The 27,219-nt window shown below is 40.1% G+C and overlaps 3 protein-coding genes across 4 annotated transcripts in view; all 3 read left to right on the top strand.

Moving 5' to 3' along the window:
• Nucleotides 1-3,196: 3,196 nt before the first annotated feature.
• LOC146319709 (uncharacterized) lies at nt 3,197-7,477 on the top strand. The gene is made up of 4 exons (XM_084729392.1): nt 3,197-3,471; nt 5,669-5,785; nt 5,910-6,045; nt 6,822-7,477. The coding sequence occupies exons 1-4, from the start codon at nt 3,361-3,363 to the stop codon at nt 7,133-7,135; spliced, it is 678 nt and encodes a 225-aa protein (XP_084585518.1). The 5' UTR covers nt 3,197-3,360; the 3' UTR covers nt 7,136-7,477.
• A 4,602-nt stretch (nt 7,478-12,079) lies between these two features.
• On the top strand, nt 12,080-21,224 carry ercc6l (excision repair cross-complementation group 6-like). Its single transcript, XM_084727734.1, has 3 exons — nt 12,080-12,226; nt 14,689-14,733; nt 16,890-21,224. Exons 1-3 carry the CDS (start codon nt 12,171-12,173, stop codon nt 20,659-20,661), a joined length of 3,873 nt encoding a protein of 1,290 aa, XP_084583860.1. The 5' UTR covers nt 12,080-12,170; the 3' UTR covers nt 20,662-21,224.
• Nucleotides 21,225-25,391: 4,167 nt separating this feature from the next.
• adam9a (ADAM metallopeptidase domain 9a) overlaps nt 25,392-27,219 on the top strand; it is a 29,047-nt gene continuing 27,219 nt past the window's right edge. For both annotated transcript variants that reach the window (XM_084727733.1, XM_084727732.1), the window contains exon 1: nt 25,392-25,885. In XM_084727733.1, the coding sequence (XP_084583859.1) occupies nt 25,810-25,885 (76 nt within the window). In that variant the 5' untranslated portion in view covers nt 25,392-25,809. The remainder of the gene's footprint in view (nt 25,886-27,219) is intronic.

The raw sequence follows: 27,219 nt of genomic DNA, 5'->3' as shown, positions 1-27,219 counted from the left end.
GTCTACACACACACATACGCACACGCACACACGCACACGCACACACACACACACACACACACACACACACACACACACACACACACACACACAGTTGTGTGACGTTTCCTGGAACAACAGCAGTTAAAGTGACTTGTGGATCATGTTTGGTTGCTTTGACACAAAACACACTCTTCTTTCTCATGTCTGTGAGACAGTGAGGACACCAGTCCTCTGAGAGACAGTCAGCAGAGGACGCAACAGTCCACACCTTCTTTACTCCAGTAGAAGTACAGTTACTTGTGTTTAAAAGGACCAAAAGTAAAAGTACAGGTTCAACTTCTTTCCTCAAGTAAAAGTGAAAAAGTTCAGCCTCTGACATGTACTGAAAGTATAAAAGTTAAAAGTAGTTTTATGCGTTTTTTTTTGTCTTGTGTCTTTTTTTTTTTGTCTTGTTACGTCTCTTTCAGTCTTCTTACTTTTTTTTGTCTTCTTCTATTTAATTGACGTCTGTCCTGTGTGATGTACTCTGATGGATCCACCTTCTGTCTTATCGTTTCGTCCATTCAGGTTGAAATCAGTCTTGATGTTGTCAGGCGACGCACAATGACGCAAAATAACAATAATCAATAATTCTAGTAGAAAGTACTACTCGTGTTCAAATGTACAGAGTAAAAGTAAAAATAAATACTCAAGTGCAGATACCTAAAAAATCTACTTAAGCACAGTAAGTATTTGTACTTAGTTACTTCTCATCTCTGATGATCAGTATGAGACAGAGGACAGATGGAGGTCTCCTGTCCTAACTCCTCTAAAGATGAGCATTTTTCATATTTTAGATGATTGTAGAAAACAAGCAGCCTTACCGTCGTGTTGTTGAAGAGACTTTGGTTTAGAGGATTGAAGACATTTGAACAGATCAAGTGATTTACTTGTTGTCTCTTGGATTAGTAAGATTTCCCCCACAGTGAGCTTTTTAAATCTCTTCTGTTTCTTCTGCAGAAATCTGCAGATAATTCCTCTCACTGTCACTTCTCCTTTTATACAGCGGAGCCGGGGGGATTTCCACGGCTGACCTGAGGGCAGGGGCTTCTCTTCTGTGAAATCAACATAAAGCTTCTCTCTGTTTTACACACAGTGTTCGTCCATGACATCAACACTGAGCGTGAACGTTACACACAAACAGGAAGCTGTTTTCTGCACTGATGGGAGAAATATCAAGTTTTATGCAGCTTGTCGTATCTGACCTCTGCACGGTGCAGCTCGACTCGACTCGAGTAGACTCGACTAGACTCAACTCGACTCAACTCGACTCGAGTAGACTCAAGTAGACTAGATTAGACTAGACTCGACTCGAGTAGACTCAAGTAGACTAGATTAGACTAGACTCGACTCAAGTAGACTAAACTAGACTCGACTCAACTCGACTCAACTAGACTCGACTCAAGTAGACTAAACTAGACTCGACTCAACTCGACTCGACTCGACTCGACTAGACTCGAGTAGACTCAAGTAGACTAGATTAGACTAGACTCGACTCAAGTAGACTAAACTAGACTCGACTCAAGTAGACTAAGCTAGACTCGACTCAACTCGACTCGACTAGACTCGAGTAGACTAAACTAGACTCGACTCGACTCAACTCGACTCGGCCTGCTGGCGTCACCTCAGTCGAGGTTCCAGGTGAGCTGAATCGACACTAGGAGGTCACATGAAAACACTGCAGACCACTGATTGTAACTAATTACAAATACTCAAATGACTGTAATTAAGTGGTAATTTTTGGATATTTGTACTTTTATAAGTAGATTTTGAAGTCTGAACCTTTACTTTTTTTTTACAAGATGTAATCTACTTAGTTACTTTTAAAATAATAACTGAGTACTGAGGACAATATGAATTAAGATCCAAACATTTCATCTACATTTTAGTAGCCAGTCAGGTGATCTGATCACAAAAGAGGGTCGATGAAAAATATGACATGCAAAGTCTTGTTACGTTGTTTTTCATCTTATTACGTCTTTTCTGTCATCACGTCGTTTGCTGGTCGCGTCTCACTGTTGGACAAACATCCAGTATCTGCAGATTTGTAGGGGGGAGTTTGGTCCAGAAATGCCAGGACAGATTTTTTGTTCCTGTCCAACTCTGTACAGATTAAAGGGTTGATGATTTGATACAAGTCTGAACTTTTTGGTTTTCCTTTTTTTTCTTCTCTTTGGATCTTCAAAGATGGTTTAAAATGACTCTGAAACTGTTGTCACAGTAAAAAGTCCTTAAATCCAAACCTGCAGTTTGATCTGCTTATCGAGTCACAGCGGTCGACACTGAACTTCATCCTGCAGGTTCTTCATGGAGTAAATTTCAGAGAAAACAGAGACACATTCAGAGAAGAAAGATGAACCAAGAATCTTTTTAATTTGAGACACTAAACATCTAAAAAAGATTCAGTGAACTTTTACTCTTTGACATTTCAGTCTTCTTATATTTAAAATAGAGAAGCACCAACTGTTTGGTTTTCCCACCTCCTCTTGATCCTGAGGACATACCTGTCCTCCTGACTGGCTGGGACACCTGTCAATCAGACAAACACACCTGGACACACTCTTCTCTGTTTATTGGAAGAGTGGCTGTGCTGGATTTGTGCGTTCAGAGACGCTGAGCTGAGATTACTGTTCACCTGTTTGGTGTCATCATGAAACGGATTCACTTCTGTCTGTTAATCAGCTTTAATCACCTGTAAACACTCGCACATCCGCCGCCTGACACACACAGCCTCAGCTCTAATGAGTCTTTATCGTAACCTTTCAGACCACATGAAGTAAAACCACACACACACTCTGTTCCTCAGACGGCTCTACCTGTCTCGTGTCTCCAGGTGCGTTTTAATCTCTCTGTGGTCTCTGCGGTGTCACGTATCAAACGTCCCTCCTCACCTGAGGCCACGAGGCTTCCAGGAAGGAAGCGAAGGCGGCGCTGTCTCCTCCGACTGATGCGGTCTGGCTTCAAACGCACCTTCAAAACTTCTGAGAGACAGGCAGCCAAAAGAGGAAGGATCAGAGGGGAGGGGAGCGGTATAAAAAACATGCGCACCTGAAGGCAGCAGACAGAGCAGAGAGAGGATCAGAGAACAAGTCTGAAGACTTCCTGCAGATTTTCTTTAAGAACTGCATTTATTTTAAGACTAAAGCAGAGAAGAGCAGCAGGTAGAAGAAGAACCAGATCAGTTTTCATTGAACAAAATCATCTTGAAGCTGCAAAAGTCAGTCAGTCTGCGCTTAAACAGGAGGATTTCTGCAGATTTCCTCCCCTCAGAGTGAGAGGAGATAAAAGTGATTGATCATTATAGACAGAGGTGTGATTGATTGATCGATTGGTTGGAGGATGTGGATGTGGCATAGTTTCCTGTGTGTGTCTGTGGTCTGCGGTCTGGCTCTGGACTCTAACACCATCAGATCCTCCAAAGAGACGCCGCCGCAGAGCTCCGAGCTGCCGGTAAGACCAACAAAACTTTACTGTGTGTCTTATAAATACCACGTTACACTTGAGGCAATCGGTTGACACGTTTCTTTTTGAGTTGATAAAGTTGAAAGTTGGAGGTTATCAGAGCTTAAATAAAGTCAGTGTTATACAAACTCTTTCATTAGAGTTCACATACGTTCAGTAAATGCAACAAGTTAACACACTTTAAATACAAAAAAGTTAAAATTTCAATGCAACTTAATTCAATAGATTTGAGTTTTAAGCCCAACTCACAGTTGTTTCGGGTGGTGGGTTTGCATGAGATCAGACTTTTCATTTGACCAGTCTACCAAGTGGTTTAGAAATCTACTTGCCCACAGTCTATTTTTACTTGCCCCGATACTTTTTTTTTTTTTTTTTTTTATCTTTTAGAAGTTATCAAATAACCTTGGATTGTTGGTTGGTTTGTTGGTTGGTTTGTTGGTTGGTTTGTTGGTTTGTTGGTTTGTTGGTTGGTTTGTTGGTTGGTTGGTTGGTTGGTTGGTTGGTTGGTTGGTTGGTTGGTTTGTTGGTTGGTTGGTTGGTTGGTTGGTTTGTTGGTTGGTTTGTTGGTTGGTTGGTTGGTTTGTTGGTTTGTTGGTTTGTTGGTTGGTTTGTTGGTTGGTTGGTTTGTTGGTTGGTTTGTTGGTTGGTTGGTTGGTTAGTTAGTTTGTTTGTTTGTTGGTTGGTTTGTTGGTTGGTTTGTTGGTTGGTTGGTTGGTTGGTTGGTTTGTTGGTTGGTTGGTGGCTGATCAGCCGGTTGTTTAGCACCTCAGCTCCACTGATGCCGACAGGTCAGTGTGTCTCTGCTGACATTGTTTTCTGACAGTTGACTTTTGGTTGGTTGGTTGTAGGATTGGTGTGTTGGTCATTTAAAATGTTACAAAACAAAAACAACATTAAAGATGTAACCAGACAAAAATAATGTAACAAGATGAAAATATCATAACAAGAAGAAAACTACATAAAAGACGTATCGAGTTGAAACAGAGATGGAGATTCAGTTCAGTTGTCTTTGCACAGAAACAGTCAGTAGAAATGTCCTTCAGAGGACGACTTTTTACTTTTATACTTTGAGGAGATTTCAGGGCCTGAACTTTTATTGCAGTAAACGAGTTGACTAGAGTATTTTTTAACAAGTGTCTGACTTGTTAACTGACTTTTGACATCTCTGGACATGTTAAAGATGTCAGTCATGACATCTACGAGCTGGTTGGCTCATGTTTTCGGTACACAGGACAGGTTGTTATCAGACCCAGCAGCTTTACTTATATTTGCTCTCAGCTGGATTATTTGAAGCAAGAATAAAATGTGTTTAGCCCCTCTGGTCATGTCTCCAGTCTCTGCTGATGCCTTTGTCCTGGCGGTGCAGTTGGCTTCCTGTCAGCTGACTTAAAGGCAGCTTTTCTGGTGCTTTCTGATTGGGCAATGATTTCACTTTGTTTTCACCAACATTTTCAGCAACAAAAATGAGCTCAAAATGAGGATGAGGGAGGGCTCTGTGGCTATCAGGAACGTTCAGAAGCCTTCTGGCAGAAAGCCCTGAAGGCTAATGTCTCCTAGCCCATGCTAGCTGTTAGCTTGCTGCTAACACTGTTGGTGTTCCCCTCTGACAGACAGTACAAAAACAAAAACCTGTAACTTCAGTTCCTGATGCTACAGCTGCAACAATTTTTTTTGATTATTGAATTAATCATCAGTTATTTTGATCATCTATTAATTGTTTCATGTCATTTTTTAAATAACACAAGTCCAAATTCTCTGATTTCATCTTCTTAAATGTGAATATTTTCTGGTTTCTTTCATCTTCTCTGACAGTAAACTGAATATCTTTGAGTTGTGGACAAAACGAGACATTTGAGGACGTCATCTTGGATTTTGATCAACATTTTATGGACCGAATAACTAATCAAGAAAATAATCAACAGATTAATTGAAGATTATTCAAAAATAAAAGTTAGATGCACCCCCACAACAGGAGCTAAATGCTATTAAACGGATGGAATAAATTAATTATTTATTCAGCAACCTGGGGAGATAAACTATTAATCAATGCAGGAAAAACTTTGAGTGAATTATTATTTTCAGTAGAAACTGCAGCAGCCAGGCTCTGTAGAATTAGTACCAGCAGCTTATTTAGTTACAGGTATGATGAAGTTGTGCTTTAATATCACTCTGACCTGTGCGTCAGGATCGTTCCCATGGCGACCAGGTGGAACGTCCTGTACGGCGCCGGATGGAGACAAACTCCAACTCCCATCGAGAACCAACAGCTCCATGTTCCACACCCGACTGTGACGTACCGCAGGTCAGTGACAAGACAGAAATTATTAGAATTATCATGTCAAACTATTTCTGTGGTCAAGAATTAAAGTTCACTATCAAATATTGTAATAATCATCTATATGTCGATCTATTGATCTATCAATCAGAGGGGAGGATCATGCAGTAACAGAGCTCAGAGGAGGCCGTCCTTCCAGGACACAGAGGTGGACAGACAGATGGACAGACAGGAAGACACAGAGACAGACAGACAGAGCAACGCCGACGGCTTCAACAGGACAAAAGGTGAGTGACTGGCAGTAAACTACGAGTCCCAGAGTGCACTGCTGTCATGGAAGAAAGAGTCCCTCCAGGATTTTACAGGCCTGTTTTCACAGCAGCTTTTCAGAAAACAATCGCAAAGCAGGTTGCAATGTTTTTAGGGAAATCAAAGAAAACTGAGATTTTTTTTGGTATAATTCAATGTACATATACATATATGTGTATGATATGTATATATTTGTAGATAAAGAAGTGCAGCAGAGGGGTGTTACACAAAGAAACAGAATCTGTTTGGAGCTCAAACTCAGTCAGAACAGCACAAGATGTTAAAATCAAACCACACAGAGCGTAAATAAATGTCAATAATAATGACAAACCTGTGACAAAATTAAGAAATTATAAATGCAAAAAAAAAAAGTGAATAATAAAACAAAACGCTGAGTTGGTTGATGTATGATGTTTACATGAAGGCTTGTTTGGACAAAATTCCAAGATCGTGCAGAATTCACCAGGATTGGTTGAATTTGCATGAATTGTTGCAATTACAACTTCCTGGACAGACTGACGTAAGTACAAATATGAGGTACTTTAAATTGAGTATTGCCACTTCATGCAGCTGCAGACATCTACTCTACTCTACTCTACTCTACTCTACTCTACTTCACTCCATTACATTATAGTAATAGTGATTACAGTATGCAAGGAGAATATTTTTACAGTGTGGTATTTCACTTTCACTGCAGTAAAGGACCTGTATGATGTGTAGAACCAGTGATAATGTTTGTTTCTGTGTGTTGCAGCTCCAGAGATGTCGAGCTGCGTGCGGTCAGGTGACTGTGCGGCCGGTCTGTGCTGCGTCCGCTATCTGACCGGTAAACGGTGTCAGAGGATCCCGGTGGAGGGCGAGGCCTGTCTGCTGCGAGGCTCCTCCAAGATGAGGAGGAAGCTGGGACGCTGCGACTGTGACACAGGGCTGTCCTGCACCGCCGTCAGCCGGGCAGACTCAGGAGGCAAAGCCAAGGGTCAGGGGGTGTGTCTGCCCCGCCAGGGACAGGGCCAGAGAAAAACACGGCATTCTGGGAAGAAGAGGAGGACGGCGGAGAGCGGCTGCTGACAGATTCAGTATAAACTCTGTAGTATTTGTACGCATTTAATTTAAAGTTCAGTTTGTAGAAAAGCATTGTGGTTAAATTGTCTCGTGGTCGAGGTTCAGGTGACATCGTCACCTTAGGCAGCCATGTTGGAAGTCTAGGCCCTGTCTGTTGCTGTAGATAATGTTAGCTTGTTAGCTAACCGGAGAGACGAACATTTTCCTCCACATGGAGGCAGAGGAGAGCTCATCGATGGTCTGGGGCCCTTTGATGGGGCCCTCAGGAAGAGTTTAACATATAAAAGTTTAAAGTATTTTCTCCATCACTGTTATTTTAATCAATAAAAGTTATTATAGTATATTAAAATAAAGAGTTTGTTTGACTGTTCATTTCTGACTGTTGTTTTATCATATTTTATTGTTTTTTCCACATGGTTGAACAAGGATTAAAACATTTCAGGCAAAAATGCAAATAAATTACACAATTAAAATAATACAACAATAAAATACCCGGGACATAATGCCATTTACTGTGAGGCTTTTTATTCCCCCTGAAAGTTAAAGTTGGAGGTGCAGTGAGTCAAAGCAGGAAAAAATGCAAATCAGAATCAGAAATACTTTATTGATCCTGGGAGGGAAATTGTTAGTGTTGCAGTTGCACCCATTCAAGAAAGACTAGAATATAAGTATATATATTTATACAAATATACGCATATAGAGTATAGAAATTAAGATAGAAATATTGTATAGAGATAAAGCTTTTAAGAAATAAAAATAAAATATTAGAAAATATGTGCATTGTGCATTCTGGCTGTTGACCCCGTCCAGTTCCTCGTCCTTCCATTGTCAGACATCGTAACATCGTGTTGTGCTCCGGTTGTATATAAACTTGCCAGTTGATGGTTCATGAGATGCATGTTTGAGCTGTTTGAAAAAACTGGTTGATCATTGGTTGATCTAACGCTTCACACATTTCCCTTCGTTAGAGAAAGTCAAGATCCACCTGGGAGCAATTTACCAATTCAGGACAGATTTAGAAAAAAAGTCTAATGGAAATATATAGAAATATGTTTGACATATTATGACAACTTGTTCAACCATTTTGCATGTAAAGACTTATGTGATGAACTAATGCCTGAATGTTGTGGGGGGTGAGAATATTCAATAGAGAGCCATTATAATACATTTTGATCAACATGACATGAGCAATTGATAACGTAGGAAACAGCAGAGAATTGTACATAATCATTTGCATGGACGTACCAAAGCATTTACAACTTTGAGAATTTCAATTCTGATTGAGAAAAACTGTAATAGTTGAAATTATTGCACATAACTATATTGAAAGGACAGTATTGCACATATGATTGATGAAATATAAGTAATAATATTCTTCTGATGAAGATTCTTCTGATGATGGGCGTCACGGTGGTGCAGTGGTCAGCACTGCCGCCTCACAGCAAGAATGTCCTGAGTTCGATCCTCCAGCTGGATCAGGGCCTTTCTGTGCGGAGTTTGCATGTTCTCCCCGTGTCTGCGTGGGTTCTCTCCGGGTTCTCCAGCTTCCTCCCACAGTCCACAGACATGCATGCAGGTTAACTGGTGACTCTAAATTGTCCGTAGGTGTGAAGGTGAGTGTGAGTGGTTGTCTGTCTCTATGTGTCAGTCCTGCGATGAACTGGCGACTTGTCCAGGGTGAACCCCGCCTCTCACCCAAAGTCAGCTGGGATAGGCTCCACCCTCCACGACCCTTACGGAATAAGCGGTTACAGAAAATGAATGAATGAATGAGCTTCTGATGATGACATGATATAAATGATTAAGAGTTTATTTACTCTGAGTGTCAGATACTGAGGGAAGAGCTGTACAGTTTGACGCCACAGGTAGGAATGACTTCCTGTTCTGCTCTGTGGTGGATTTTGGAGGAATCCGTCTCCTACTGAATGTGAGACATTGTCCAAGATGACATGCAGCTTGGACAGCATCCTCCTCTCCAACACTGTCATCAGAGCGTCCAGCTCCATCCCCACAACATCACTGGCCTTGCGGATCAGTTTGTCGAGTCTTTTGGTGTCAGCCACACTCAGCTTGCTGTCCCAGCATGCAACAGCACAGAGGATAGCACTGGCCACCACAGACTCATAGAAGATCCTGAGCGTAGTCCAGCAGATGTTGAAGGACCTCAGTCACCTCAGAAAATAGAGACGACTCTGGCCCTTCCTGTAGAGAGTGTCAGGGTTCTTTGCCCAGTCCGGTTTACTGTCAGTGTGTACCCCCAGGTACTTATAGTCCTCTACAAGGTCCACACTGACCCCCTGGATTGAAACAGAGGTCGCCGGTGCCTTGGTCCTCTTCAGATCCACAACCAGGTGAAATCAAAAAACACGACCCTCACAGTGCTTGCTGGCTTGTCCAGGTGAGCATGGACACGGTTGAGGAGGTAGATAATGTCTTCAGCTGATCTTCAGCTCCATAGGTGATAGGTGAACTAGAGGGGGTCATAGCCATAGACCAATACATTTAATTGGTATTTGAAAGCACCACAAAAAGTCACAGCATGTTGCTGTATTATTGTTAAGATTTAATTTTCATCTAGGGTAGTGTGGGTTTTGTTTCTCTTATGTATTATCAGCCAAGCACACCGAGCGCTTTAATTAATTAGTTAACAATCACAAAGTACCATGACCTCAAACACCTCTGATCATTAATGCACCTAATCCAGTAACTTATGTCTCTGCCATCTGAATGAGACACACAAGATGATGTCTGACAGCAGCTCTGTGTGGAAATACTTCAAAATATTAAACTATGAAGATATAAACTGTGCGCTGAGCTGCAGGGATAAAAGCTTTGATCCCACATTTAGAATCTCAGACAAAATTCCAGGTGAAGCTCAAAGTTTCAAGAACACTGGATTTATACTTTATCCAGAATACTTCATGGTGAAATCCTGCAGCATGTGATGGATTTACCTTCAGCAGTTGGCTGTGACAAAAAGCAAAAATCTGCGCCAAAATCTGCTGAAGAATCCTCACAGCTGCAGTTAAAGTCAAGCTGTGTGTGCCATACAGTTTATATTATGTTCATTATAATGTTGATTAATGTTGAAATGATGGTCTTCTGCCTAAAATTAGAGACAAGAGTTGAAAATTATCAATCAGTATGAATTCTCTGCAACACATCAGTTTCATACTCTGTATTGGAACTGTGTTAAATCACATCGTCACTATCAAATAAAATAAAGAGGAAAAATAGTAGCAGGATTACAGTTTTAACATAAAGTATGATGTCCTGCCCTTCGTTACAGAAAATGGATGGGTGGGTCCTGCACAGCCCTCACACAGCTGGACGTTCATTATCACGGCCTCTAAAGTGAAAAAATGCTTCACTGGGTGGAAACTTCAACAACTTTTTTGTCACTAAATTAATCAATCAATAAATTGAGCACATCAAAGGAAGGAACAGCTGGACAAACTAGTAACTGTAAAAACCAACATAAAACACTTTGACGTCACTATGATGATTAAAGCAAAGAACAGAGAGCAATTCTGACTAAAAATGTTCAGTTTGGCTTTTAAGAATTTATTGGAAATGTTTTAACATAATCTGTCAAATCACATATTATTATAGGCTCCATTTATCTGCTGTAATTTCATTATCAGAATAATAAATAATAAAATAAATTTCCCTTTATCATCCCATAATCTGTCTTCACAGATATTAATGATTCATCAATAGTTCTAATAAATCAATACAAATTAAAATCATGTCATTTCACTTCACAGTTTAGAGCCCATTAACCAATCAGAGGTTGAATCAGATTTTAACTGTTGAATGTTTGACCCGACTGACTGTTTCACGACTGTTGAGCAGAACACTGTGCAGCTAAATTGCTCCCTCTGCTGGACTTTTTAAATACTCACAGTCACAACACAGATATCATAGAAGATGTGATCACTATTGAGATCAGATTTTAGTAAGTCTGGATTTAATTTGATGATTAATATCAAAGAATCAATTAATAATTCATCTGATAAACACTGATGTGCTGGGAGGGTTACTTTAAAAATGTAATCTGATACAGTTACTAATTACCTGTTAAAAAATGTAGTCAGTAATGTAATCCAAGGATCACAATATTAAAGTAATGTAACTCGATTACTTACTTTGAATCACTTTAATATAAAATCAGTATGACTGATCAATGACAGTCAGACAGACTTTAAAAAATTAAATAAATAAATAAATTAATTAATTAATAATAATAATAATAATAATAATAATAATAATAATAATAATAATAATAATAAAAATTAATAATAATAATAATAATAACATCGTGATATGGAACCCGTGGATTCATCACCATAAGCTAGGTTCAGACATCATTCATTATTTGTTTGGGGAGACATGTTGATGTTGCTTATTTGTTCCTACCTTTATTGAAACGCTGGTGAAATTTCCACATTTCCAAAAGGAAATCCCCTAGAAAACCTGTTGGAATCCTCTAACTCCGCTTGTCCGGTCGTTTCGAGAAGGGAACCCTTGAGTTGCAAAGTTCTCGCGAGATCTACTCGCTTTGTTTCTTCGCTTTTCAAGTTGTACAAAATAATTATGTTTCATGATGTGACTGCTACTGTGGTGAGGATGTGAACAGATCTGCGGGCAGAAAACACTTTTATATGTTTAGGGAAAGATCACGGGTTGGGTTAAAATGACACTCTCGCGAGATCTTTTGCGTGTCCGAGGTTCCCATCTAGACACAACTGTGGTGTCATGCGGTATGTCCCTTTTCCTGCCTGCTCATTGGCTATGATTTACCCTGGTTCCGCCCACTATAGGTGTCTATTTTCTCGATTGGACAATCTCGTCTAACGTCACTACAGCGTCCTCTCTGATAGGCTGGAAGAAAATGGCGGGGGGAAAAGTTGTGGGTTCAAACGCAACAACACACACTCTTCCATCACACCGGTGTATGTCTCAGATTCTGTCCGAAAAACGCGTTCATACAGCGGGTCTGTTTTGCTCGTCGTAGTGGTGAGAAGCTGACGTCGCCAGGATGGAGGTTTCTCAACACAGCGGCGGAGTTTCGGAGATTTCCGAAAAACTGGAAAAGTGAGTAAAGCTAATGTTAATGAAAGTGTCACGACTGGGTTAGCATCAGTGCTAATGTAGCTACTGCTGGTTAACATTACTGAGAGGCAAACAGTTAGCATCAGTGCTAATGTACTGCTGGTTAACATTACTGAGAGGCAAACAGTTAGCATCAGTGCTAATGTACTGCTGGTTAACATTACTGAGAGGCAAACAGTTAGCATCAGTGCTAATGTACTGCTGGTTAACATTACTGAGAGGCTAACAGTTAGCACCAGTGCTAATGTACTGCTGGTTAACATTACTGAGAGGCTAACAGTTAGCACCAGTGCTAATGTACTGCTGGTTAACATTACTGAGAGGCTAACAGTGAGCCGTTTCTGGTCCAGGTGGATTTGTTTTGTGCTGTGACGCTAAAAAACACAGATATTAGATAGATATCACTAACTTCTATACATTTGACATTTAACTTTGCTGACTGTAAACTGTTGAAATGTTCATGTGTGTTAATGTGAACCGTCTGCAGATGTTGCTGAAAAACCTATCATGATACTGAAGTTTCATATCGGTCAATATCGATAATTATTGATCATGTAGGTCGTGACTGACGACATGTTGTGTCCAAAGACAAAGTTATCTCTGTAGTACCATTCAGACACAAGGCAATTCAAAGTGTTTTACCAGAGCATAGAAATACATTAAAATAAAATATTAAAATTGTATTTGAGGTCATAAAAATAAAAGGTAAAAGCAAGTCAATAAATTGTTAAAACATTAGTGAAACTGCATTTAAAAGACACAAAACAAAAGTGAAAGGAAACAAATATAAAAACAACAGCTACACAAAGGTTAAAAGTGGCTAAAGTGAAAAAATAAATTTGTTGTATTATTACTATATAGATATAGACAAAATCAAATATAACAATATTATTGACCAAATGGCGTGATATCAATATTACTGATATGACTGTTGGTACTTTCAAAAAATATTAACAGTAGGGTTGCAACTTTTGTCCATTTTTCTCATTTTAAATTCAAGTTTCTTCCTTCTTCTTTATTCAACAAATGTCTTGACTAGACAAAACAATATCAAATTAGGTGCATGTACTGCTATTTCCAGATTATTGATCAATACATTTTTAATCAGTTAAGTTCTTAACAGTGATAAATTGGTTAATGATTAATCATTGACATCCCTACACAGTGAGTTTTGATCAATAATTATCAGTAATGTGGATATAATTACTTAGTGGGTAAAGATGAAGAATAGAACAGCTAGAATAGTCTGTTCAGAAAATCATATCACTTCACTATAATATACTCTTAACAAAATAAAAACAGGAAAAGACTAAACATATGTCATGTCACAATACAACGATATCTAGAATCTAAGCTGATATCTATCTCATCACATATTGATAAAATATTGATATGTTGCCCAGCTCTAATACAACACTTTCACTGGACAAAATAAGAAAACTGCTGACAGTTTTTTTTTTCTTTGTTCTTTACTAATTTCTTACTGATTGGGATATCAGTTCTTAATATGATCAATGAATTTTGTAGTATTGAAGGAAAGTGATTTGGCTTCTCTTCAAATGACCGATGCTGTGCAGTCAAAGCAAATACAACTCTGATATCTGTTTCAGTCACTTTAAGGAAACCTCCACACTGCAGACTAGTGCTGGATGTTACAGCTGAAAAATTCATCACTGTCTATCAGTAATTATTGATCAGTTATTATGACCAACTTTTCCAAAAGAAAATGAGAAAAAGGTTGAATTTAACTACTTTATTTATTAAGACACACAGTAGTCTTTTAAAAACAACAGAAACTTGCCATGCTGGTGAGCTGACCTGCACATATTTTAAATGAACAATTTCCTCACTGTCTGCACTCATTTTTTCACTCCATGCTCCATTATCAAAGGATATGATGGGCTGTTTATGATTCAGAGCATTTTTATTATGTGCTCTCTCAGTTTGCATTTGATGCAATTAAGTGAAACTACTGAACAATTTTCAGTCCCTCTTGGATTTCAAGAGCAGTTTTTGGGAATTGTTGCAGCCTGAAATGTGATTTCACAGCAGCTTTTCTAAAAACTTGTTTCTGCAATTAAATTGCAGGAACAAGTGAAAATTGTGATTTTTGTTTGTTTTTGTAGATGAAGTGCACAAAAAGGCAAAATCTTTTTGGAGCTCAAGCTCAATTAACAAAACAAGCACAAAATAATACAATTAAATTGAAAAGAGCACTGATCTTTTCAGTGCCAGTAAAATGTCTAATTTCACAGCAGCTTTTCTAAAAAAAAATTGTGATACATGTTGTGATGTTTTGAGGCAAGTCGACGTTTACTGCTTTGATGTTTTATTACTGTCTCAGGGGGATATTTGATCCTATATCTATTACAGTCTTGAATCTGTGTTGATGCATCTTGTGTATAAATGTACTGATGTGTCTGTCCTTGACTCTGTCCTCACAGGTCTCTGTCCATGGATACAGATGACAAGATGGAGACGTACCACAGGTAATTCTCAGAAATAAAATTCACTGTGTTCAAGAATAATAATAATAATAAAGATCCCTTCCAAATATATGTGTATGTGAGGGCTGCAACTAATGATTATTTTCATTATCGATTAGGGATGTAACGATACATTCAACTCATGATTCGATACAATTTCCGATATTGGCTTCACAATATGATTTTTTCACAATTTTTATTTTAACAGAATGAAGTTGTAGACAAATTATGACTGAAAAAATATCCCCTTAATTATTTCTCAGACAAAAAACACAACATGTGTGAGGTAGGGTGTAGCTGCGAAACTCAAACTTCATTATTTTTTGTTTTTCTCTGATGTAGAGTCAACTGTGCAAAACAATCCATATGTCCTCTTCTTAAAAGTGCCACTGAAATTATATTTTATCTTAAATAACAAAAAATAAATGAATCAATATAACTAAATGAAATGAAATCTCTTAAAATAAACTAAGATTTGCATGTTTTCCTAGTTTGAAAATCTGCTTGTTGGTGTGGATTGTCCTTTTAACAGTTTGTTTGCTCAGGCAGTGTTGACTTGAGCTTCTCACTATGCTGCCAGGTGACATGATGCATCATGTTGGTTGTGCTACTTGTGTAGCTCATCGACCTCTTGTAATATTTGCACGCAGCCTTAATCTTGTCTGTGATCTTCTCACCATCTTCACATTGGGTCCTGTCTTACGTTGATCTAAAGCGCAAGGCGCAATGGATTTAATTTATTGAAGGTGCTCCAGGAGTGCAGGGGTATCTTATCCTGTCCTGCCCCTCGCCCCACCAGTGCACAGTGGGATGCACCTGTCAGATGTGTCTAAGTGCCCTCATTAATTCCCCAGCAAGTTTAGGGCAAACATGCAATAAACCAGTAAGTCAGCTCTCATCACCTTTAAAACGTAGGTATACCAGGAGCACAAGCGATGGGAGCATGACGGCAGATTTACCGGGAGGAAACAAAGAGAAAAGATTTTCAAAGCGAAGAGACACATCTCCTGGTTTGAGGAGTGAAAGTGTGAGAGCGGGCAATATAGCATCCTCATCTCCTCCCCTCACCCTCACTCCTCCGTTCTGCTAACACTACTGTGGGTGTAGGAAACAGAATTTGAAAGTGTTTCTGAAGTTTGAAGCGCGCAGAATTATGCACGGTATATCAACCAGCTCTGTCAGAAGGCCACAGACCCTTTTCTGTCCGGGTCGGGCCGGACTCATGCAGTCATACACGCTCTGCTTTTTAAAAATGGCATCACGATTCAGTTTTCATCTCAATCGATTTCAGTCATCACACATTGGTATCAATTTTTAACTGTCTCATGATGCGTTGTTATACCCCTAGTATCGATTAATCTGTCAGTCATATTTATTATTGATCAATCAGTTTTTTGATCCATAAAATATCAGAAAATTAATTCTGTCACAATCTTGTTGATAGAAAAATGGGTTCAATCATGTGAAACAGGTGGAGCACACAGATGTACATGTGTGTACGTGCCACCTGTTTCACATGTTTGGACTTATTTTTCAACTAGTGATCAGTCTGGCAATAGTTCCACTAACTAATTAGTTGTTGGGTCTATAAAATGACAGAAAATATTGATCAGTGTTTACCGACGTTCTCAAATGTCTTGTTTTGTCCACAATTCATTATGTCATTATCAGAATTGTTGACAAGTACTTTAATAGCTGACAGCTGATTGGTTAATCAACAAATCATTGCAGTTCCACATTGTTTGGTACAGATCGAAATAATTGCATTTAGATTTTTTATTATTTTTTAAAATCCTTCAGCCCCAGTTAATGTGGTAATTTTTCTGATTTCTCCTGTTCTAGCAGTTCATTCTCTATCACCTGATTCTGGGTAATTCTGACAACACGTGTAGACATCAAATATCAGGGGTACATGTGCCCCAGCAGGTACTTCTGCAGAAGGACTGTGGAGTATCTGAACTCAAACCTTTTCAGGTCAAAGACCCCCACAATGATGCACATTAGACCACAGACCCCCGAGTTTTTTGTCACAGTAACTTATAAACTACCAGCTACGATTTATCAACCACCCAAGATCATATTTATCAACAGCACCTTCAGAAGACTGAAAACATGTAATATTGTCTTATCAATAACCTGGTGATTTTTGTTCCTTACAGATTTATTCAAGATGGTAAAGATGTTGCCAGACAAGGAGACATGAACAAAGCTCTGGAGTTCTTCAAGTTGGCATACAACATCTACCCGAGTCAAAAACTTGAAAACAGGATAAAGAAAGTCGAAGAACTTCTTTCTCAGAATGATTCTGAGGACGAGGATGAAGAGTTTGTTAACGTAAACGGCAGCGGTTTAATGCTTTTCAAAGACCTGTATGACAAGCTCTATGACTACCAGAGAAACGGAGTTGCCTTCTTGTACAGTCTGTACAGAGATGGACGTAAAGGTGGGCTCTTGGCTGATGACATGGGCCTTGGTAAAACCATCCAGGTGATATCATTCCTCTCTGGTATGTACGATAACGAGCTGGTTAAACACACACTGCTGATCATGCCAACATCTCTCATCACAAACTGGACCAAGGAGTTTGCCAAATGGACTCCTGGAATGAGGGTCAAGGAGTTTCACGGTACCAGCAAAGGAGAAAGGACCAGAAATCTGGAGAAAGTTCAGAGGAGAGGTGGCGTCATCATCACTACGTATACCATGCTAATGAATAACTGGCAGCAGCTGTCATCATACCATGGCAGAGAGTTCACATGGGACTACATGATCCTTGATGAGGCACACAAGATAAAAACCACAACCACCAAAACAGCCAAAAGTGCCTACGCAATACCTTCAAAAAACAGAGTTCTTCTCACAGGCACTCCAGTCCAGAACAACCTGAGAGAAATGTGGGCTCTCTTTGACTTTGCTTGTCAAGGCACTCTACTTGGCACATCTAAAACATTCAAAGCGGAGTATGAGAACCCCATCACCCGTGCCAGAGAACGAGACGCCACTCCAGGGGAAAAGGCTCTCGGATCCCGGATGTCTGAGAACCTCATGGCTATAATAAAACCCTACTTCCTCCGCAGGACAAAATCAGAAGTACAGAAAAACAAAATGAATGGCGCACATCCATGCAAAGAGGAAGATTCAGACAACAGGGACAGCCAGGTCCCAGACCCTCTAACAGACTCTGGAGCAATCATGCCCACACTTACGAGAAAGAACGACCTGATTGTGTGGACTTACCTGAGCTCTGTTCAGGAGGACATATACAGGCAGTTCATCTCACTGGACCACATCAAAGAGTTGCTCTTGACCACCAGATCACCTCTAGCTGAATTAACCATTCTGAAAAAACTGTGCGACCACCCAAGACTGCTTTCTACCGCAGCCATAGCCAAGTTAGGCTTGGAGGAAAGTACCACTGAAACTCAGCAGAATGATGATGTGGAGACGGACGCAGCTCACAGCATCTCCAATGTTCCTGATGACACCTTAATATCTGAGTCTGGGAAACTTGTCTTTCTGTTTGCACTTCTTGAAAGGCTCAGACAAGAAGGCCACCGCACCCTGGTCTTTGCGCATTACAGGAAAGTGCTTGACATCATTGAACGTATCCTGGGCAACAGAGGCTTCAGAGTAATGAGATTGGATGGCACAATAACACAAATTGCAGAGAGAGAGAGGCGCATCACTCTGTTCCAGACAGACAAGCGTTACTCAGTCTTCCTCCTGACTACTCAGGTTGGAGGAGTTGGCATCACCTTGACAGCAGCAAACCGAGTTGTGATCTACGACCCCAGCTGGAACCCAGCCACAGATGCCCAGGCTGTTGACAGGGCATACCGCATCGGCCAGACTGAAAACGTGATCATCTACAGGCTGATCACCTGCGGCACGGTGGAGGAGAAGATCTACAGACGGCAGGTTTTCAAAGACTCCCTCATCAGACAGAACACTGGAGATAAAAAGAACCCTTTTCGGTACTTCAGCAAGCAGGAGTTGAAGGAGCTCTTCACTCTGGAGGACGCACGGTCCTCGTCCACACAGATGCAACTTCAGGCTCTGCACTCCAGACACCGACTGACAGATCCTAAACTAGATGAACACATTGCTCACCTTCATGCCATGGAGATGTTTGGCATCTCTGACCACGACCTGATGTTTTCCCTTGATGTCAACCAGGATGAGACCCCGGAGGACCAAGAGCACCACTACATTGAAGGGAGGGTCCAGAAGGCTCAGGAACTCATGAAGGCTGAGTCAGAGTTACAGATGCAGCTGACAGAGAGCATGGCATCAAGCACAGAACCAGCTTGGCTCCGACAACCAGTAGAGAACAACAACAGAGAACGGTCTCATGAGAGGAAACCAAGAAATCCAAGACCGAGTCCTTCCTATCCACAAGATGACAGCAAACTTAATGGCTCACTGGTTGTGGTGGAGTCAGACCAGTCTGGCTCTGGCAAGGAGGATGGCCAGCAGAATACAAGTGACCGAGTTATTGATCTAACTGCAGATGACAGTATGGCAGAAGAGAAACCTGTTGTAGAATTAAGCAAAGACAAGCTTGCTGACCAGGATGTGGATTCCCCAAAACAGCAGTCCTTCAAGCAGGAGAGGAGTTACTTAGCAGCAGCAGACGCCTCACCTCCAGGGGTGATTGAGGAGTCTTTGGTGATGTCGGAGGCAGGTGATGTGGCAGATATGTCAGTGAATCAGTCTGCAGTGCCTCAGGACGCAGCTCCTTCAGCAGGTGATGACAGCCTGGCGTATATTACAGCAGTCGATGAAGAAGAGCAACTAAATGGAACCTCACACACAAAATACAACTCCAAGATGGACTTGGGATATGCACATGTCACTCCCCTGCAGAACAAAAGACTTTCAATCTTGCAAGTGTCCAATTCAAGCTTCAAAGCAGACACATCATCCAGAGTCAGCACAGGGCTTGAATCCTTCGAAGGCAACTTCAATCTACAACTTGAGGACAGCGACATGTTCTCAGACCATGATGTCCTGGACCATCAGGAGACTGAAGCAGACGAGAGGAAGTTGCTTTCACAGCTGCTGATGGAGGAAAGTTTTGATGTAAATAAATCCCTTTCTGAGAGACAGCATAAAGAAACACTTGGTCAAAGCCTCAACAACGTCCACACCTCTGAAATGGACGAGTCAATGAATGATTCCATTGTAGCAACCAAGAAGAAAAGAGCAGCTGTGATTTACGACAGTGAAGATGATGATGATGATGACGATGATGATGGTGGTGGTGGTGGTAGGCAGGAGTTAAGCAGGAGTCAACTTGACAACTCCTTCCAGGTTCTTGGTGCCTCCACTCCCAAATCAGTGCCCGCTGGCTCCACTCCTCTCCGGTCAAGAAAGAGCGTTGGAGGAAACACCTCTGTGGCTTCACGCCGGTCCCTCCTCCAGTCCATCATCGAGGACATGGAGAACCACAACCAAGACATGGAGGATGAAGATGATGACATTTCAGAGAGGCATTCTGATGAGGCTGAAGAGGACATCATTGGTTCAACCCATGATGAGCTTCAGCTGGAGGAGACCATCGGGGAGACATTAAATACAGAGGGAGAGGAGGAGGAGGAGGAGGAGGAGTACTCTGAGTCAGCTGATGCTGTTGATGAGTCTGGAGGGGAAATGAGCAGTAACCTGGAAGAATCAACCAGTGAGCCTGAGCTAGCCTCCTCTGAGAGAATGGATCAGTGCACCGCTGACACAGTCAGCACAAAAGACATTTTCCCTTCTGAGGTCGACAGCTATGACTCGTTGGTGAGCAGAGGGAAGGAGAACTACAGCGAAGGGAAGCTGGACGATGCCTTGGGCTGCTTCCTGAGAGCCATTGACATCAAACCCGGAGATAGTGACGTTCAGCTCCTGACCATCCAACTGTACCGGCAGCTGAGTCAGAGAAGCTGAGAACTGTTCACAACTACAACTGGCAAAAACTGTGGACAGGTTCTGGCTGTTCAACAAATCCCAAATACTATAGAGCCTTTTTAGCCACGAGTGCATCAGGCTGTGATCCACAGTTGTTGTCAGCAGGACAAGTTCATTGTTGGTTTCACTCTGCTTATAAGATTTATTGCAAAAAGAAAAATTTAGAACATCAGCAGACAGTAACAACACCTCAGTAATATGCAATATGTTGTGTCAAAATGTATCCAGAACTATAACTTGTAATTTACTTTTTTCATTTTTCAACAATTTGATCCAATGGACACATCTGTAAATTGTAATTTAGCACATGGTATCTGAATCAAAAAATCATTGAAGGGGGCAAAATATTCACTTTTAAAAAATGAATGTTTGGTAACCTTTGGCACACAAATAATTTTCAGAAACAAACTAATTTAACAGCTGTTCAGAACAATCCTGCAAATGGAAAACAAATTTCTTTCATCAGTCAACTTGAATACTGTTGGGCAATCAGGCTCATGCTGACTGTTCAACAAATCCCATGTGCTCATCAAAACCAGCGATGTGTCTTTAAGTACTTTCTGACTTTCCTGCCTGTAACTCTCAGCTCCAAGGCCTTTTTATTGAACATGTAAATCTTTACTAATATCTCACTAAGACTGGGTCCACAGCCATGCTAGCAGCAGGTACAGTTGTTCTTTCAAGAACATCAGCACGCTAACAAGTTCAGAATGTCGATGTTTAGCAGTTTCACTATCTTAGTTTATTGTGTTAGTGTGCTTACATGAGCTAATTATCCTAAACAAAATAACAAAGTTACAGAGTTTTGTATGTAGGGGATCTTTATAAGATATAAAAATTAGGATTCATCCTCTTAGGACCATAATTTTGTGTATGAAATGAGGGCTGCAACTATTATTTTATTTAGTATTTTAGGATGTTTTGTAAACTAATGTCCAACAAAATTTCCTAGAGCCAAAAGTAAATTCATCACATGACTTGTTTTGTAAAGACAAAACTTCAAAATATTAAATTTTTTACATAATCTGTTGAATAAAAGCAACAAATATTTGAATTTGAGCTGGGAATATAAAATGTTTGGTATTTCCGCTTAAAAATTATCAAAGTAATTGTGAAACCATTTTCTGTCATTTGACTGAATTGTTTCTCCTCCAGCTGTGTGAAACTAGTCCAGACTGAAACATCTCAACAACTAAAGGACAGATCACCACAAAGCTGTTGACTGACTTTGATGCTCTGCTAGCTTGGCTGAAAAAGCTCAGTCATTTCCTAAAATCACTGATGTGTTTTTAATGGTTTTGGAGCTCTGTGGCACAGAGGAACAAGATACATCAGACTGATATTTGCACAGTACCTGTTTATAGATACACTGACTGCTGGTTTGAGGTTTGTTTACAAGAAGCAAAATTTAAAATATCATCGGACTGGTTCTTTAATGGCAGCATTGAATAATAAGCAGGTTTCTTCTTTGTTTTCAGTTCATTCTGGGGAAAGTTGGGGTGTTTTCATTCATATATTATGATAAAACATTTACATTTTAATTGTCTTCATCTGTTAATCAAAAAATAATAAATTTGCTTTTGTAACTTGTAAAAGTTCAAAGTAAATGTGTGATGGCAAATTCTTTCATTTCAACTTGAGACACTTGGTTGCCTATCTAGTTTTTTTTTTTTTTTCAACGCATTCTGTTTTTGTAATGTTTCACTGTAAGTCCATCTCACACTGAAGGTTCTCTTACAAAACCACACGGAGTCACAAGAACAGTTGACTTTTTACTTTTCTCTTCAAGCCGACAAATAATCCTCCTTTTACACAGCAAAAGAAAATCCTTCACAAAAAGAAAATCCTTTTGCAGAACAAAATTAGGATTCACAGACGAGTCCAAGAAACTATCTGAGAAATTCAAATTAACAGTGAAGGTAGCTGTATTGGTGCAAACGGACTGTAGGCAGCTTCCTTCTCCTCACCAATCAGCCTTTTCAGCTCATTTCTCAATTACAACAGTAGGAGGCGCTGTTTCCTCAATACAAACCTGCTCATACACTCAATCTAGCAAATACAGGGACTAACATGAGATCAATTAACATCAGTACAACAATAACAGTCAGTCCCTCCAGGAAGATGTGATCACAGTATTTCATCCAGATTCATTCATGCTTTGCAGTTTTGTCCAAATCCCAACAAGTTTTCCACTAATTTTACTGACATTTCTTGCTGGTTTTGCTCTGTTGCACATCTTAATCTGCAAATAAAGCAGATTTTATTTTTCTGAGTTTTTGAACTTTTGTAATCATGAGCCTTTTTGTTACAGTTACTTAAAATTTTTGGTGAATTATTATTATTATCATTATTATTATTATTATTGTTATTATTATTATTATTATTATTATTATTATTTTAAAAAAAGCAACATTCTTTTGCAATTTTCACTTGCTCCCACAATTTTATTCCAAAAAAACATTCTTTTTTTTTTTTGTTGTTGTTGATGTAAGAAAAGCTGCTGTGAAATCAGACGTTTAGGCCACAGCGGTCCCCAAACACAGCCTGTAAAATCCTGGAGCGACTGATCGAATCAATTCAATAGTAAAATATAACATGATGACTTTGACTCTTCTAAGAGAAAATGTTTAATCTGTATTTTCATTGTTTCTTTGGGTTGGGACAAGATTTCTGAAGTGAAATATTTGACTGTGAAGTAAAAAAGAGCCACCAAAGTTTCCATGTAGGTGGCCACTAACTTGTAACATCCATCCTCAGTGCAAACGGTTCCACAAACATCCCGGTTCCTTTGTGCTTTTTTTACTCATTGTTGTTGAACTATTACGCTTTTTGTGAAAAGAAAAGAAAATCATGTTAACTTAAATTACATAAATAATCCACATAAATAAGATAAAATAGAAATATTATATTAAATAACTGGGTCTTTATGAAGATACATGTATGATGTGCAAATGATAAATTAAGCCTCATAATTAATCAACATTTTTCAAACATGTTAACTAAATGATTGATTATTTCCTTAGTCAACAGTGGACTCATTTTGTTAGTTGCAGATTTAATCTGATTAATTAATTTATTTATTTATTTTAAATAAGACAGGAGTAAATTTATACTGTAAAACATTTCACAGCAGAGATCAGTCATTTTAAATGACTATAAACGAGTCAATAAACTGATGTATGTCAATAAATCAATTAATTGATTAATGTGATTCTTCTGTATAAAGTTTGATTGGAAATGACATTTAGTTTGAATCTGTTCATTAAATTGAGGAAAAAAAATAATTAATAAAAATAATAAATAAAATTATAATAATACAGAACATATGCTGCTGTTTACCAGAGACACCTGAAGGCATCATAGTTTTCTTTATTGGGATAAAACTTCATCCAATCAGCGATCTCTGTTACAAGCGCTTCTCTTTCATTGGCTGAACGCTTTAAATGTGCGTTTGATTGAAGTGTCGGGACGTCCCGGTGGTGTTTTGTGTGAAGGTCGAACTTTAAACCGAAACACTTTCACCTTCCTGCTCATCACATTATTATAAAGTTATGATGTCCACCGACTCGTTTCGCTTCACTGTACAGCCCGACCTGCAGCGCATGCGCGGTTCAGACAGCTTTTCCAGCTGGAGATTATTCTGACGTGAACAGAAACAAACTGGGAGTGACTTCCTGTTTAACTAGTTCGACTTCAAAATAAAAGTTCACATTTCAGCATTGGGATATTATAAACATAATGAAATAAAGATTAAAGTCTTGTCTTGAAATGTTTTGTGAAAAATTAAGAAAATATATTTTGTGTAGTCATTAGTCAGTATTGTAATCCAAGTATTAAATTAGTAAAGTAACTGGATACTTTGTTTCTTTTGGATTACCTCAGTATTATTTTCATCAGCAATGAACCAGTTGATTATTTTCTCAATTAACCAATTAGTTGTTTGGTCCATGAAATGTCAGAAAAGGTGAAAAATGTCCAAGACAATGTCCTGAAATGTCTTGTTTTGTCCACAACTCAAAGATATTCAGAGAGGAGTAAGGAAACCAGAAAATATTCACAGTTAAGAAGCTGAAATCAGGAAATCAGGAGGTGTTTTTTTTTTTCCTGTAATTTAAAAAATGACTAATTTATTATCAAAATACCTGCAGAGTAATTCTTTGAGTTGTGGACAAAACAAGACATTTCAGGACATCATCCTGGACTTTGATCAACTGACATTTTATGAACCAAACAACTAATTGATTAGTGGAAAAATTATTGTCAGAAAGATCACTAGTTGAAAAAAAAGGTCCAATCATGCTTCAGTTTACAAATTGTAACAGGATTGATTTTTCACCATTTTATGATATTTTATGAACCAAACAACTGATCAACTAACTAAAGTAAGAGGGGAAATAAATGTTTTTTTGTGGAGGTGAACTGTTCCTTTAAAGGGTAAACAACAAACAAATAATGTAAAAAAAAAAAAAAGGAAAACATGTTTTTAAAAAGGCTGAACAGATTTTAAGTGTTTATATTGTTACATATCATTTATAAAAATAGTTAAATAAAGTAATCATCATAATATGAGTTAAAATATAATATTTATATAACATTACTGTTTTTATTCTGAACTGCAGACATTAAAAAAGCAATGTTTTCTCCGTTCTCTTTTTATTGATTCATTTATTTGATAGCGGTGCTCTTATTTTGAAGTTCCTCCCAGGACTTGGAGAGCGTTTCCGGTGACTTGGCTCTGGTTTAGATTCTAGTCGAGTTTACAAGGAGAGAAATCGTGATCTGTACACGGAGAGGACACACTTTCCCGACTCTCTCACACTCTCTACAGATTTAACTTCAGACCTCAGACTTCCGGTGGACATCTTGGATCAGGGTGTCGAACTAAAATCCCGCCGGAGACACCGGATCATCCGCCGGGACGGACGAGATCATGTCTCGGCCGAGGAAGAGAAACACCGCTGGGTGTTAGCATGAGGCTGCGCGGGGGGACACGGCTGGAAGACATCCGTCAAAACTACAACTACACTAATAATACCGCGAAGAAGAAGAAGCAGCTGAGGAGGAGGAGGAGGAGGAGAAGGACTGTCCGGTGACATTTAATTACTCCAGCAGAAGAGGAAGAGGAGGATGATGGGAGGAAGAGTGGAGCTGCTGGAGATCTGCTGCCTGCTGCTGCTGCTGAGAGGAGACTCCCACTGCAGAGGTGAGGAGGGTGAGGAGAAGGAACACTGAGGGTGAGGAGGAAGTGAAACACTGAGGGTGAGGAGGAGAAACACTGAGGGTGAGGAGGAAGTTAAACATTGAGGGTGAGGAGGAAGTGAAACATTGAGGGTGAGGAGGAGAAACACTGAGGGTGAGGAGGAGGAACACTGAGGGTGAGGAGGAGAAACACTGAGGGTGAGGAGGAAGTTAAACATTGAGGGTGAGGAGGAGAAACACTGAGGGTGAGGAAGAACACTGAGGGTGAGGAGGAAGTGAAACATTGAGGGTGAGGAGGAGAAACACTGAGGGTGAGGAGGAGAAACACTGAGGGTGAGGAGGAAGTGAAACATTGAGGGTGAGGAGGAGAAACACTGAGGGTGAGGAGGAGGAACACTGAGGGTGAGGAGGAGGAACATTGAGGGTGAGGAGGAGAAACACTGAGGGTGAGGAGGAAGTTAAACATTGAGGGTGAGGAGGAGAAACACTGAGGGTGAGGAGAAGGAACACTGAGGGTGAGGAGGAGGAACACTGAGGGTGAGGAGGAGGAACATTGAGGGTGAGGAGGAGAAACACTGAGGGTGAGGAGGAAGTGAAACATTGAGGGTGAGGAGGAGAAACACTGAGGGTGACGAGGAAGTGAAACATTGAGGGTGAGGAGGAAGTGAAACATTGAGGGTGAGGAGGAGGAACACTGAGGGTGAGGAGGAGGAACACTGAGGGTGAGGAAGAAGTTAAACATTGAGGGTGAGGAGGAAGAACACTGAGGGTGAGGAGGAAGTTAAACATTGAGGGTGAGGAGGAGGAACACTGAGGGTGAGGAGGAAGTTAAACATTGAGGGTGAGGAGGAGGAACACTGAGGGTGAGGAGGAGAAACACTGAGGGTGAGGAAGAGGAACACTGAGGGTGAGGAGGAAGTGAAACATTGAGGGTGAGGAGGAGAAACACTGAGGGTGAGGAGGAAGTTAAACATTGAGGGTGAGGAGGAGAAACACTGAGGGTGAGGAGGAGGAACACTGAGGGTGAGGAAGAAGTTAAACATTGAGGGTGAGGAGGAGGAACACTGAGGGTGAGGAGGAGGAACACTGAGGGTGAGGAGGAAGTTAAACATTGAGGGTGAGGAGGAGGAACACTGAGGGTGAGGAGGAGAAACACTGAGGGTGAGGAAGAAGTTAAATATTGAGGGTGAAATATTGAAGTTAAATATTGAGGGTGAGTAGGAGGAACACTGAGGGTGAGGAGGAGAAACACTGAGGGTGAGGAGGAAGTTAAACATTGAGGGTGAGGAGGAACACTGAGGATGAGGACGAAGTTAAACATTGAGGGTGAGGAGGAAC

This window comes from Lutjanus erythropterus, chromosome 10, assembly GCF_056507025.1.
Source record: "Lutjanus erythropterus isolate fLutEry1 chromosome 10, fLutEry1.hap2, whole genome shotgun sequence".
NCBI classification, from domain to species: Eukaryota; Metazoa; Chordata; class Actinopteri; order Lutjaniformes; family Lutjanidae; genus Lutjanus; species Lutjanus erythropterus.
The sequence above is the reverse complement of the archived record's forward strand: the minus strand, read 5'-3'. Positions and strand labels throughout refer to the sequence as shown.